Below are 16,713 nucleotides of genomic sequence, written 5' to 3' on the forward strand. Positions count from 1 at the left end.
TTTTAATCATCTTAATTTCATTGTATTTACTAAAACTTTTTTAGCATATCTTGAAGAAGCAAATAAATTTTGCGAAAGCTTGATAATAACTAAGAGTTTTACTTATCCTGCCCCCTGAAATTTATGACTGCAACCTCAAAATTAACAAGATTTTACATAGTGTCAGTCAATATTACCTAACTGCTTTATAATATATATATATATAAAGCAATTAGGTTATATATATATATATATATATATATATATATATATATATATATATATATATATATATATATATATATATATATTGAGCTTTACTGCACGTTCTATATTTTTATTTTTTAAATGTTTATGGAGACCGTGAACAGTTCTGTTTGCTATTGCTATGCGTCTTTTTATTTCATCATTTTATTTCATCTGTTTTGTTCTTACCCTTAGACAATTAATACTTAAGCTCCTAACCTAAGTGCTCGTTTTACTTCAAACTCAATAATGACAAACTTATTTTTTGGCAAATTATTATTTTTTGGACAACTCGAAATCATTATTGGTAAATGTTAAAATATCTACCTAATTAATGGTAGGGGAGCCCAAGCGGGGATTTTTGCAGTTACTCGAGCGCGTCAGATTATCATATGGGAAGAAACCTGGTACCCTGAGATGTACATCTACCATATATTGGCTCTTAACACAGGGACGTTCGTTAAGGGGGGCCCGAAAAAAAATCTGTCTTTGAAAATACTCGAAATTGTTAGATTAAGATAAGGTAAGTTAAGTAGGTACATGCAAAAGAGTGTATATTTCAAAAATCTGACGATTTGAGCGAGGCTTAAGGAAATGGGTCAAAAAGTTTCACAAAAAAAGCGAATATTTCGCGAAATGAACATCAGATCGAAAAACTAAAAAATATCCCTTCAATATTTTTCAAAAATCTATCGAGTGGTACTAAACATGGCCATCACGGAAAGGGGTGAGGGTAAATTTAAAATTTTAAATACAAACCCCGCGATATTTCGCAAAATGAACTTAAGATCGAAAAACTGCAAAATACACTTTCAAAATGTTTTTGAAAAATCTATCGAATGGTAATAAACAACCCCCCACGGGGTGGGATAAGGCGTTACTTTAAAATCTTAAATGGGACTCCCAAATTTTTATTGCAGATTTGGATTATCTACGTAAAAATAAGCAACTTTTATTCGAGACATTTTTTCAAATTATGGATAGATGGCGCTAGAATCGGAAAAAAAACGATTGTTGGAAATGAAAATTAAATTAAAAAATGGAAAGTCTCCACTAAAATTGAAAATTTTAATTCACTTTTTTTGGTTTTAGGACTTAATAATCACAACACAATAGGTCCCCATAACGCGCGAGTGACTACCATAATACCATGAGTCCCCTACCATAATACTTTGATCGAAAAACGAAAATGTCTTATATAACTTCCTTCAAAAGAATTGAAGTATGATAATAGTACTTTTCGATAATGATATAAATTACAGGGTGATATCCATTTAACATTACCAAGATAATAATTTACTTGCATTTTGGCTTATTCGGTATTGGATTTAATGAATATTATTAAAATTAATTAAAATTGATCATTATTCTTATACTATTTTTTAATTATATATTAATACGATTTTAACGTAATATTGGTTATACCTTTTTAGTTATAACTTTATTAGTATTAACTTTAATGTTATAACTTTATATAGCTGTGACGGAGAAGTAAAGCAGATTTTAAATTTAAAATAAAAATACAATGTGTGTCATTAAAAAATATATATCTTTAATCTAGCACGCCCTTTTATGACATCCTGTAAGACTGTAGCTACTTTTAAAATGCGGAATTTAAAGCTGCCTGCCATTTTTTGTCTCAATGTAATTATGTTAATCAAAAATATTCTCTTTCAGGTCTACGTTTCCTACGAGCATTACGTTTAATGACTGTACCCGACATATTGCAGTACCTCAACATTTTAAAGACTTCTAGTTCTATACGGCTTGCTCAGTTAGTTTCCATATTCATATCTGTATGGCTCACTGCTGCAGGAATAATCCATTTAGTAAGTAAATCAATATTTATCAGTCAAAATCAGTATTTGTTGCAAAAATATAAAAGTACGATAATATTTTATCTTCAAAAGTCGCAGATGACTACGTTGCGTACATTTTGGTTCTTGTGAGAAGTATAAATAAACAGTAGAATAATGTTCGTTAGATAGAATGAACTATAGATCACTCATTGCTGTCGGTCACTTAAAATTCAGTTACCCATCGTTCATGCTTTTAAACTGAATTTTAAAAATAATCTTATAATGATTTGAAACGTGTTTAGCACTTTAAAGAAGATAAAGTATATTGGATTTATACACCAAGGAAATAAGGCAAAAATATACCATGTTCGGGACACTTGAGCAGCCAGGTTGCAAATGGTTTTTTTGGATACTATATGCCTAATACATTATAAATACAAAAATGCTCGTCAGAGTTTGGACGAGAAATTTAGTTATTAACAAATAAGGGTCAAAAATGAGAGTTTTTTAGTTTAAATCGCTGCAGGTAAAAATAGGGTAATTAAATGTCTTATTTATAATATTTTTCTTTTAGTAGATGAGCCAAGGTGTAAAATAGCGTTTTTTGAATTTTGGTCCGATTATTTGTTGCTTCGGATATTGCAAAATAAAACTAAAATTTCGAAAATAAAAAATTTGCTATAACTTTTGCGAAATTGAATTTAGGATTTTCATATTGCATGAAAAATTGAGTCAAACACTCCATACAATGTACAAAAAATTTTAAGATGACGCGTCAATTAGTTTAAATTTTATTCAATTTGTTTATCCCAAAGAGCTTTTTTTTCGCAATATTATTGTTCAGAAAATAATAATGATGCAGCAATTCTGTGAAAACAACGTAAAAGAAGAATAGTCATATTTTCAACGCATTTGAAACAATCATTAACAAGTCATTTTTATCACCCAGAAAACATTTTACTAAAATAGAGTCATTTTTGGCTTATAAACGATTTGAATAACTTTGTTAATATTGACTGTAGGCTAAAACTACAATCGAATTTGAAAAACTCGTATTTTTATACAAATTTTTAAAGAAAAACTTTTGGCCTAGGTTAATTACGGTCAAAGTTAGCCACTTTTTTATTTAATTGACGGCTACTTTGTTTATAACAATTAAGCAACCTAACTAGAGCCTTTTTGAAGTTGAAGATATATAGGTTGTGTGTCAAAGTTTTAGTAAACTTTCAACCTCAACAGAGTGGTTAATAAAGCTTTAAAATGGCGTCCGAACGGAATTAATTCGTGGTCGGTGGAGGGGAATTACTAAAATACGTGCACTCAAAAAATGAAACTGATTCTGCAAACATATGCTGCGATTAATATCGCTGGAACGCGTTGATGGATTTGATCATATTTTTTTAATTTGTATGTACTCGTAGTCTTATAGAGTACCTTATGTACACACAACCCCACCTAACATTACAAAATGTTAGGGGGAACTCCCCTTATCACTCAGGGATATGAAAAATAGATTACAACCGATTCTAACACCTACCGAATATACATATATAACTTCATAAAAATCGGTCAAGCGGTCTCGGAGCAGTATGGAAACTAACACTGTGACAGGAGAATTTTATAGATGTAAATATATAGATGGCTATTAACAAATAGGGGTTGGTGATAGAAGAGTGAAAATTAAGGGTTGTATGTATTTTTTAATTCTACATCATATAAAATTAAGGTAGATAATTTTGTCCAAAAAAATAAAAAAAATGTCAGGGGGCCATCCCGCTTATAACTTATGGGTATAAAAAATAGATTAAAACCTCTTCAACGTCCTACAGGATAAACGTGTAAACTTTAATAAACATCGGCCAAGCCGTTTCGGAGTAGAATGGTAACTAACACTGTTAGTTACAGGAGAATTTAATGTATATAGAAGTAACTGCGAATTAAATAATAAAAGTGGCTAACTTTGAACCTAATTAACCTAGGCAAAAAGTTTTTTTTCTAAAAATTACTAAATTGCAGCTTTTAAAATCCAGATTTACTTTATAGTCAATATTAACAAAGTTATTCAAATTGTTTAGAAGCCAAAAATGACAAAAATTACTAAACTTTTCTCGGAGTGATAAAAACGACTTTTTAATGATTTTTTTCAATCCTTTAAAAATATAACTTTTATTCTTGCATGTGGTTTCCACATAATTGCTATGTCATTATTATTTTCTGAACAATAACATTGCGAAAGAAAAAGCTCTTGCGATAAACACATTGAATAAAATTTAAACTAATTGACTAATCGTCTTAAAATATTTTGTGCATTATTATATATATATATATATATATATATATATATATATATATATATATATATATATATATATATATATATATATATATATATATATATATATATATATATATATATATATATATATATATGGAATGTTTCACTCAACTTTTCGTGCAATATGAAAGTCTTAAGGTCATTTTCGCAAAAGTTATAGCACATTTTTTATTTTTGAAATTTTAGTCTTATTTTGCACTTTCCGAAACAAAAAAGCATCGGACCAAAATTCAAAAAGTGCCATTTTAAACCTTGGCTCATCTACAAAAAGAAGAATACTTATTATAAATAAGATATTTAATTACTCCATTTTTACCTGTAGCGAGTTAAACGAAAACACTGCCATTTTTGACCCTTATTTGTTAATAACTAAGTTTCTCGTCCGAACTGTGACGGGCATTTTTGTATTTATAATGTATTAGGTATATAGTACCCAAAAAATCTATTTGCAACCTGGCTGCTAAAGTGTCCCGACAAAAACCTTATTTCTCTGGACTATTAGAGAGTACCTGTTGAAACGTAGTCAATGAAATTGATCGATGCCAGTTATGACTACAGATTTAAAACATTTGCCATACCTTTGGGACAGTAGGGTCTTAATTCAGCCAAGTTGTATCTTAACCGTAACAAGCACTGTCATATTTTTAGCAATCTTCTTATTCTTCAGCAACTTTTTGTCCGCCACGAACATAGGCGTCTTTCATATTTTTCGATGTCGTGGTGTCCTGATCTGTGGTATTTTAACCACTTATTTCTTGCATATGTTTTGATATCAGCAATAGATCCCTTCTTGGGTCTTTAGACATTAAGTTTCATCTATCTTGGTCCTCAATCGACTAGTTTGATTGATTATTTGGTTTAATATTGACGCGATACATGTTCTAATCATTGCCATTTAAGTTCTGCAATATGTTCTAACATATCTGAAATTTTGGTCCTTTGCCGGATTTCTTCATTTTTTGTTCTTCTGTATCTAAGATAATACCAAGCATTTTCCGTTTCATTGCCCTTCGTATAACCCTTAACTGATTTGAATACTTTTCTGTTACAGCCATCGTTTCTAAACCATTAGGTTCGCGCTGATAATATACAGGCATCTTAAGACTGTTCTTTTAAGATTTGTGGTAATACTATTACTTCCAAGTATACACTATTATTCCTAAATGCTGCACACGGCCATCAGAGGAGGCAGCGGTAGCCAAAGAAATAGTAGGGGCACTGCCCCCTCCTCCGATGTGTGTGATTCAGTCCGATCATCAGGTCTGGACACCTGCCTGCCACATGAAACTCAAAAAAACCCCTACGTTTGTGTAAACCTACACTTGTATCACTCTTTTACATCAGGAATTGTCTTTGTCCATTGTGCCTTTTCAGTATGTGCCTTACATTCATTTTGCCATTCATCGAGTATTTCGTCTAGTATGTCTCTTCTTACCTATGATACATGGCCATCTCTATTCTTATAGATAATCTTTATTTCTTTTGCTAGGTGATGTAGTACAGAACATCAAGAGCTGCAAAAAGCCTATCGGGAAAAAATTTTCACCAAAAATAGAATTAAATGGGAAATACATAGATTTAAGCCCTACAAATCTCCTGGAGAGGATGGTATCTTTCCAGCCCTGCTACAACAGGGCGTTGATACATTAACTCCTCATCTAGTCAAAATATTCAAGATGAGCTTCATCTTGGGCTACATTCCAAAAGGGTGGAGAGAGGTTAGGGTATGCTTCATTCCTAAGAGTGATAAACGCCCTCCAGAGGAGCCGAAGTCATATAGACCCATAAGCCTTACCTCCTTTCTACTTAAAAGTATGGAAAAAATACTTGATATATATATACAGTATGTCCCTGTAAGTTGTATCCATATGGAAAACTTTTTTATTATTAATTTTACGAAAAAAAGTTATTCTTTATAAAAAGCTCTGCATGGTCCAAAACCTAAGATTTAACCATCAAATATCAAATTTTTTGAATATTATACGAGGTATGTCAAAAAGTTTGAATTTCACTCAAGAGTAAAGTAGCTTTATTTTTCGTAATATTGGAAATTGCTATTATGAAAAGTTGTTTGGAATTAAAAACTATATTCTAATATGCAATTACATGCTTCTAATTGAAAAAAAAACATTTTTTTGAGAAATTATGGATAACTATCATTATTTTTTCAGTTATTTCAATTCTGATAATTCTTTTATTATGAATTTTACGAAAAAAAGTGTTTCTTAATAACAAGTTCTGGATGGTCTAAAACTTAAAATACAACCATCTTATTTTATCAATTTTATACGAGGTATGTCAAAAGAGATAAATTTAGATCAAAAGTAAAGTACCTTTATATTTCAGAATATTTCAATTAGAAGGATGTAATTACATACTGAAACATAGTTTTTAGTTCTAAATAACTTTTCATAATAACAATTTTCGATATTGTGAAAAAATAAACACATTTTACTCTTGAGCGAAATTCATATTTTTTGACATACCTCGTATAAAATTGATAAAATTTGACCAAAGATGATGATTGTATTTTACATTTTAGACCATGCAGAACTTTTTATTAAGAATCACTTTTTTTCGTAAAATTAATAATAAAAGAGTTATCTGAATTAAAATAACTGAAAATAATGTTAGTTATCCATAATTTTTCAAAGAAAAAAATTTTTCAATTAGAAGGATGTAATTGCATACTAGAATACAGTTTTTAATTCCAAACAACTTTTCATAATAGCAATTTTCAATATTGTAAAAAATACAGCTACTTTACTCTTGAGTGAAATTCAAACTTTTTGACATACCTCGTATAATATTCAAAAAATTTGATATTTGATGGTTAAATCTTAGGTTTTGGACCATGCAGAGCTTTTTATAAAGAATAACTTTTTTTCGTAAAATTAATAATAAAAAAGTTTTCCATATGGATACAACTTACAGGGACATACTGTATATATACATAAGAAGCGAATATTTAACAAATACAGGGTGTCCCAGACTAATTTAGCCACGCTATATCTCTTAAACGAATAGAGATTTTCGAATGGAACAAACAGTGATATATTCTACTTGTAATACACTTTAATATGGCGTACAAAAAAATCATCCCCTAAGTATTCATCCCTTAGTTACGAACCCTAACTTTAATTTTTTTAATAGCACCCTGTATATTTTCTTATAGTTTTGTATGTGGTCTTTTATCGTCTATTCAACACATTTTTTTAAAATAAAATCGGTTCGTAAATAACCAAGAAACTATCAGTTTATTATTGTTAATTGTGTGTCCCAGACAAATTTATCCAGGCTATATTTCTTAAACGAATAGAAATTTTCGAATGGGACAAAAACTGATCTATTACATTTGTAATACACTTTCATATGGCGTAGAAAAAATTCATCCCCTAAATATTCATCCCTAACTTACAGGGTGCTATTAAAAAAAAGTTAAGGGTTGTACCTAAGGGATGAATATTTAGGGGATAATTTTTTTTCTACTCCATATTAAAGTGTATTACAAATGTAATAGATCAGTTTTTGTCCCATTCGAAAATATCTATTCGTTTAAGAAATATAGCCTGGATAAATTAGTCTGGGACACATAATTAACAAAACTAAACTGATATTTTCTTGGTTATTTACAAACCGATTTTATTTTTAAAAAATGTGTTCAATAGAAGATAGAAGACCACATCCAAAACTATAAAAAAGTATACATGGTGCTATTAAAAAAATTAAAGTTAGGGGTTGTAACTAAGGGATGAATATTTAGGGGATGATTTTTTTCTACGTCATATTAAAGTGTATTACAAGTAGAATAGACCACTTTTTGTCCCATTCGAAAATCTCTATTCGTTTAAGAGATATAGCTTGGCTAAATTAGTCTGGGACACACTGTATACCGCTTCACAAAGAACAATTTGTCTACCAATCAGGCAAATCCACCGTGGATGCCTTGCACTGTCTCGTAAAAGACATAGAAAAGGCAATAGGATCAAAGGAAGTGGCGCTATGTGCATTCATAGATATAGAGGGTGCGTTTGACAACACCTCATATGAATCAATCAGCGCCGCCGCAACAGCAAAAGGTATCCAACCTTCCATAACTAAATGGATTCAATCCATGCTAAACACTAGGAAAATTATTACCTACCTAGGAGGCAAATCAACTACTATAAAAGCAGTAAAAGGTTGTCCTCAAGGAGGAGTCTTATCACCTCTACTGTGGTCGCTAGTGGTTGACGACCTCCTAACAAAGCTCAAAAGAGCAGGATTTCGTGCTCTGGGCTATGCTGACGATCTAGTTATAGTGGTTAGAGGCAAACATGACGGTATTATTGCCGAACGCATGCAGCAGGCCGTAAACATTATAACCACTTGGTGTTCGAGGGAAGGGCTATCAGTCAATCCCAACAAAACGACACTTATTCCGTTCACTAACAGGAGGAAACTAACATTACAGCCTCCGATCATGAATGGAATAACCCTTTCTTTCTCAGAAGAGGTTAAGTACCTAGGAGTCATCCTTGATAGGAGACTTACGTGGAATGTACACCTCACTCATATTACCATAAAAGCAACAAGGGCTTTCTGGATGTGCTGTAGGCTTTTTGGGAAAACCTGGGGTCTGAAGCCAAAAATGATCTACTGGTCATATTTAACGGTTGTCAGACCCATTATCACTTATGCTGCGATGGTTTGGTGGACCAAAACAAAGCAGCAAAAGGCAATAAACGAGTTGCAAAAAGTGCAACGACTTGCCTGTATTGGGATCACGGGTGCAATGAGATCGTGTCCTACCGCAGCCTTAGAGGCAATGCTAGACCTTCCTCCACTACATTTACATGTACAGAGGATCGTTCTAGAAAATGCCTATAGGCTGACACAGACTAAATCTCTAAAACCCGGTGACTTAACGGGACATCTTGAGGTATTAAGGGCTGGAACAACCCAAATCATGAAGATGCCTATAGACGTAATGCCTGCAAAACAAGATTTCGAACTCGCGTTAGATGTTATTATTAACGACCGCGAGTTGACAGAAAACGAAATCGCTCAAATCACAAAAGGTGCCCTCACTTACTATACTGATGGGTCAAAAACAAACGAAGGAGTAGGAATAGGAATCACAGGTCCTAATATTAGGATATCCGCAGCCCTTGGAAATGCTCCAACAATATTTCAAGCAGAACTAATAGCAATAGAGTTCTGTGCTCAAGAGTGCCTAAGAAAAGGGCTCAACTCAGCAAGAATATTTATTGCATCTGATAGTCAGGCTGCTTTGAAGGCTCTGAAGTCCACAATTTACGAGTCAAAAATAGCCTGGAATTGCAAACAATCCCTTAAACAACTGGCTAGACGCAGCAAACTAACGTTGCTATGGGTGCCAGGGCATAAAGGAATTGTCGGAAATGAGATTGCCGATAGTCTCGCAAAGGAAGGAGCTTGATTGTACTCCTTTCATCGGACCTGAACCATTTTGTGGCATACCAAAAAGCCGCATAATGGAAGAAGTTCGAAAATATGAAAAGGAACTCAGTGCAGCCTACTGGAAAAATGTTCCAGGCCAAAGACAGGCAAAAAGGTTATTACGACCCTCTGCCCGCTACGCGAAATTACTCTTAGAGCTTCAGAAATCTGATCTCAGAGTAATCACAGGAATTCTCACTGGACACTGCTCACTCAGATACCATCTCTGTAAAATGGGCATACTGGACAGTGGGACATGTAGATGCTGCGATGAGGCAGATGAGACGTCAGAACATATTATCTGAAATTGCAGAGTAATTGTTCGGCAACGCCATAAATATCTGGAACAGGTATTCCTTGATCCTGATCAGATTACAAACCTAGTTCCAAAACGGATAATGGACTTTCTTAGAAGCCTAGACCTTTTGTACTAAAATATAGATGTAGGGTATACACAAAAGATCCTTTAGGTCGCAGTGTAGTAAGGTCAACTGGGCCAATCGACCCCTTTGCAATCTACAATCTAGGTGATGTAGTCCAAAGAGTAGCACCTAATACTCTTAGACGGGCTTTCTTTGTACTCTCGTTATCGTTTATACTTCGTCATTCTCACGACGGAAGGCCGAAGATCACGAGGAAGATCCCCAACAAGATGGATCGATCAAATTACAGGAATATGGAAAAGACCTATGCATGAGTTAAAAGAAGTGACCAGAGACAGAGATCTTTGGAGACGGACAATACACGACATCACGTCGACCACTACACTCCGTCCGGGGGGTCAAGATTGAAGAGAGAGATTCTCACAACATATGTCCGACAGTCCATTTATGTTGTCCCCGTAAAGGATAGTAGAAGGTATATCCTTCTCTTGTGGCTATTTGGCCCGCCTATATTAGGCAAAATCTTCGTTAGGGCTGCTCTTCTTTGCTCCATCTTCTGGACTACATTATTTGTAAAATGTTTCGTAAATCGAAAACCTGAATCTAGGTTTATGCTCAATTATTATTTTTTTTTCTTCTTTTATGGCCTTTGGCAACTGCGCCCATTTGTATAACTATTTAGCACAGTTAACTAAGAGAGTCTAGGGACTTTTTTTTAAAGTTATGATGGTGAGCACATAGCCCAATAAATGACCGTTTTGGAGTGTAATTTCCAGGGGCAACTACGAATTGCATGAAAATTTGGATTTAGATTCTACTTACCCTCCACTTCAAAGTTGAATTTGTGCCGTTGGTTGCTTTTATTTGGGGGGTGACATTTACCCCTTCTCGGGGAGTGAAAAACGCGTGTTTAAAATAAGGCCGGAAATGGATAAATTGACTTATTTTAAGCACCTTTTGTTCTATAAAGTTTTTTACGTAAGTCAATACTTTTCGAGTTATTCGCGATTTAAAATGTTGATTTTTCGACAAAAAAAACTACGTTTTCAAACCGTTTTTACCAAATAACTCAAAAAGTAAATACCTTATTGAAAAAAATATGTTTAGCAAAAGTGTAGACTATAAAAAAAAAAACGAAAAAAATGTTGTACCAGTAAAGTCTACAAATTGAGTAGAAGCAAAGTTGTAGCTCAGGAAAAATACGTTCTTATTAGTCCAATTCCAAATCGAATAATTCAACGCGAAATCACCGAAGAAAGAAGCGTTTTTCGGGAAAACCTTATTAACATTTTTAAACTATGGAAAAAAGCTTATTATTTGTTTTTTACAAAAGTTTACAGCATCAAAAATAAACAAGTTACACTGAAAAAAATGTTGACCCCTTTTTTTTGTAAAAAAATCGTGAAAACCTCCCTCTATTTAGCACCCTAAATGAAATTAATCGTTTGGCTTTACCATCTATTTTAACTGTATGTGTATTGTTTATATGATCTGTAAGTTTGATTGGTTTGAAGTGCTTATTTTTGAAAACATTTGGTTTTATAGCACAAAAAATTTCTAAAAATTTTTGGAAAATTTCATTTTTTCAAAATAACTTAAAAGGTATTAGTTATAAGAAAAATCTTAAAGAGTAAAAAAGTAGGTTTTGTTATTATAAATGTGCCAGTTTCATTTTGTTTCTCCGTAAGACAAAATTGGTTAAGATATGGCTGTTCAAAATTTGCATACACTCGTGATTAGTGACCCATTCAAGCTTTCTCAATCATAACCCTTTCAAAAATAATCACTTTAAACCGGTGAGACTGACAGATCATATAAAAAATAGATAGGTAAGGAAATTGTTTTTAAAGCGGTAGCAATTAATTTCATTTGGGGAGCTAAACACGGCAAGATTTTCATGATTTTTTACCAAAAAAAAGAGGGCCAACTTTATCTTGAGCATAACTCGCTTATTTTTAATGCTAAAACTTTTGTTAACAATTAAAACAAAGCTTTTTATAAACACTTTAAAAAAGTTTAAATGGGTTTTTCCCGAAAAGTGCTTAATTTTTCGGTGATTTACCTTGAAATATCCGATTTGGAATTAGACGAATAAGAACGTATTTTTCATGAGTTACAACTTTGTTTTTATTTGATTGATAGACTTAACTGATACACTATTTTCTTGGGTTTTTTACAAGCTACACTTCTGCTAAGGATATTTTTTTCGATAAAATATTTACTTTTTGAGTTATTTGCAAAAAACCGTCTGAAAACGTAGTTTTTTTGTCGAAAAATTAACATTTTCAATGGCAAATAACTCGAAAAGTATTGACTTACTTAAAAAACTCTATAAAATAAAAGTTGCTTAAAATCAGTCAATTTATCCATTTCCGGTCTTATCTTGAACGTATGTTTTTTCACCCCCGAGAAGGGGTGACTGTCACCCCCCAAGTAAAAGCAACCAACGGCACAATTTTAACTTTGAAGTGGAGGGTAAGTAGAACCTAAATCCAAATTTTCATGCAATTCGGAGTTGCCCCTGAAAATTACACGGTATCGCCGAATTTCCCGTTCATTTACTGGGCTAACAGGTGAATCGGCGAATTCAAAATCACAACTTGCTCCAATAATAAACAAAAATACGAAATAAAAAATTAAGCACAAGGATTGCGACTAGCGCAATTTATACAAGGTATACCTATCCTAAATACCTTGGAATATAAATTCCAGCAAAAAATAGACTCCTATTAAAATTATCCAATTCAAAAATATCCCCCTGGATTATTAATAAATAACATAATTTTTTATTTTCAGTTGGAAAACTCCGGTGATCCCTTAGACTTCAAAAACCACCAATCTTTGCCATATTGGAATTGTGTATATTTCTTGATCGTTACTATGTCAACGGTGGGATACGGTGATGTTTATTGTCACACGGTATTAGGAAGAGGATTTCTAGTTTTTTTTCTACTCGTCGGTTTGGTAAGTTGACGTATTTTATTCTCTTATGTGTAGTCGTGGAATAGATGTAGTCTCTTTTCTGACATTTCGATACGCGAAAATTTAAAAAGTACTCGACAATTTTGACTTGTGCGAAATACGCTCTATAAATTATTCTCCATCTGCTACAGAAATTGTAATAAATAGAGCTAAATTTTTAATATGTACCAGTTAAGATGCCCTTAATATTGTTTAATTTAACTTCTTTCTTGTAAAATAAATATATTAAACGTAGAAAGAAAGGTGCAAAACTATCTAATCTATCTATTTTAAAGTAGGTAACGTTTTTTTGACCCCAGTTATTTATTTTTTACGTTTATTTTTACTCTTGTGGGCCCCAACTAATTACTCTAAATGATCTTATTGCGTCCATTTCCATAACACTTACTGCCTTACTAATAAAACACTCGTATTCTAAGGTTATTCCGTATTTATATCTAGAATAGTTATAATAGGTATAAGGTAGATATAATACGAAAATAATTTGTTACCAATAAACTCGGTATAAGTTAGTTATAAGTATTCCCACTTTATTCCGAAATAATAGTTTGGCAACGGCGCAATCTTCTACACAATTGCATAAAACAACGATATATTGGGTGAAATATGTCAATTTTGACTTTTCTCTACAACTGACAAGCCAAATTTCGTCATTTTTCGTACTTTGTATTTTCTGCTATATTTTAATAAATTGTTATTTCATATGTTGTATGTTGAGTTTGAGTATTTCATAAAATGGCTTCAAATAAAAGAGAACGTTACATTAAATGGGAAAGTGAAGAAAAAGTAAACAAACTGATTTATTTTACTAATAAATGCAATGTAAATATGTTAATTTCAGCATATTTTGAGAGATGTTCTACATATTATAGAAAATAAAGACCTTATTTTTCTTGTAGATTGGAGGATAAGCCTTCGCTTGTTTACAATAAGTGAATCACCTACTAATTTTTCTAAAAACTTTACATCATCTTTAGGAAACCGGATTTTTATTCTGCATTCTTTGAGAAGGAATTTATGCTTTCTTTGAAAGTTTTCCTTTTTCGTGTATTTTACATCATCATGTTAATTAAATTATCAACTTCCTCGTTAGCCGCAATACCTCTTAAATACATTTTTTTATTATATGTCTACTCAAAAAACAAATCAAAAAATAATAAATTTTTGTCTCTGATGACTTTGACATTCATAAAATAGGTTATACCAGACTTAAACAAGGGTGTGGGTCGGTATAAACTTGGACTAAATTCTTATACCAAATATAACTTATACCGAAGTTATTCCATGTTTATTGGTAGTGATTTTGCCTATACTTGATTTATTCTCAGTATAACTTTTATACTTGGTTTATTAGTAACAGTGTATCACTGTTACTAATAAACGAAGTATAAAAGTTATACTGAGAATAAGTCAGGTATAGGCAAAATCACTACCAATAAACATGGAATAACTTAGGTATAGGTTATACTTGGTATAAGAATTTAGTCCAAGTTTATACCGACCCACACCCTTGTTTAAGTCTGGTATAACCTATTTTATGACTGTCAAAGTCATCAGAGACAAAAATATATTATTTTTTGATTTGTTTTGTGAGTAGATATACAATAAAAAAATGTGTTTAAGAGGTATTGCGGCTAACGAGGAAGTTGATAATTTAATTAACATGATGGAAAATACACGAAAAAGGAAAACTTTCAAAGAAAGCATAAATTCTTTTTCAAACAAAGCAGAATAAAAATCCGGTTTCCTAAAGATGATGTAAGATTTTTAGAAAAATTAGTAGGTGATTCACTTATTGTGAACAAGCGAGGAGGAGGCTTATCCTCCACTCTACAAGAAAAATAAGGTCTTTATTTTCTATAATATGTAGAAAATCTCTCACAATATTCTTCAAAATATGCTGAAATTAACATATATTTACATTGCATTTATAAGTCAAATAAATAAAGTTTACTTTTTCTTCACTTTCCCATTTAATGTAAAGTTCTGTTTTATTTGAAGCCATTTTATGAAATGCTCAAATATAACATACAACATACGAAATAACGATTTATTACAATACAGCAGAAAATACAAAGTTCCTTTTATTCGAAGCCATTTTATGAAATGCTCAAACTCAACATACAATATAAGAAATAACGATTTATTAAAATATAGCAGAGAATACAACGACCATAGTCCATCAAAAAATTATGTAATCTACATATTTTTTGAGTTTATACGACTCATAAAGGGAAAAGCAACTGCGGGTAGTTCATCAAAAAATGACGGAATTTGGTGTATTATTTGTAGAGAAAAGTCAAAATTGACATATTTTACCCAATATATCGTTGTTTTATGCATTTGTGTAGAAGATTGCGTCGTTGCCAAACTAATATTTCGGAATAAAGTGGGAATACTTATAACTAACTTATACGGAGTTTATTGGTAACAAATTATTTTTGTATTATATCTACCTTATACTTAGAATAACTATTCTAGATATAAATACGGAATAACCTTAGAATACGAGTGTTTTATTAGTAAGGCAGTAGATCTTTTTCTGTCCTATGCTTCCCACTTTTAAGTTACAGCATTATTTTCTTTCCAACATCGTTTTTTTTAATCTGCTTATGTTTTTTACCACCCCAAGTCAATATATTTTTGACATCTTTCTTTAGTTAAATACCTTGTCTTGTCAAGACCTAAGCTGCTGTTACAAAAATACCATCTGATAATTGTTTTATGTACAGTCGGAAAAATGAAAGAATACCCATGAACGAACATATAAAACACACTGTATTTTCCTGTCACCGTGTCACACAAAAAATTTGCCAGCGCCAGTACATGTAATAATTATTGTTACATGTACTTGCACTGGACAATTTTCTTTGTGACACGGTGACAGGAAAATACAGTGTGTTTTATATGTTCGTTCATGGGCATTCTTTCATTTTTCCGACTGTATATGATACATTTGTGTAAACGTCTAAATCAACTGAAAAATAAAAAAAAAACTTTTAAATTTCTTAAGGGTAAAGGCGCAAAATGTCTCCTGTCAAAATTTTAAATGTGTTTTAAACGTATTAATTTTTTTCGAATCCTGAGAAAACTAGGAAATAAAAGTAAAACTAATAACTAATATTTTTGAAAAATTTAAACGCAGAACGAAAGACTATAGTCCAAAGAAATAAGATTTTTCTCGCGATACATCCCTCTTCAGCCCAAAAACAAATTTTTTGAGTAGTATGGACATCTATAATAAGAAATTATATGTTTCCTGCAGCCGATTTTGATGATATACATAGTTATAAACAAATGAAGATCAAAAAACAGTTAATTTTAGGTTTTTTAGTTTATTATCAAAAAGTGAAGCATTTTAAACAAATTTGAGACTAAAAATCTCATAAATCGTATAAAAAACTTCAATACGGCGTTCACTCTATATGTCTACCCTTATTTGTTGCTTAGAAAATTACAAAATAAGTCATAAATTTTTAGTTTTTATAAATGTTCATAACTTATTTAAAAATTAAGTTGGAACCTTCTT

At 31.7% G+C, this 16,713-nt stretch overlaps 1 protein-coding gene across 5 annotated transcripts in view; it reads left to right on the top strand.

Annotated features, from left to right (window-relative positions):
- LOC114336268 (calcium-activated potassium channel slowpoke) overlaps positions 1 to 16,713 on the top strand; it is a 663,340-nt gene that overhangs the window by 198,322 nt on the left and 448,305 nt on the right. For all 5 annotated transcript variants that reach the window (XM_050659851.1, XM_050659850.1, XM_050659854.1 and 2 more), the window contains 2 exons: positions 1,903 to 2,054; positions 12,999 to 13,166. In XM_050659851.1, coding sequence (XP_050515808.1) covers positions 1,903 to 2,054; positions 12,999 to 13,166 — 320 coding nt within the window. The remainder of the gene's footprint in view (positions 1 to 1,902; positions 2,055 to 12,998; positions 13,167 to 16,713) is intronic.

This window comes from Diabrotica virgifera, chromosome 8 (genome assembly GCF_917563875.1).
Source record: "Diabrotica virgifera virgifera chromosome 8, PGI_DIABVI_V3a".
In the NCBI taxonomy this organism is placed as follows: domain Eukaryota; kingdom Metazoa; phylum Arthropoda; class Insecta; order Coleoptera; family Chrysomelidae; genus Diabrotica; species Diabrotica virgifera.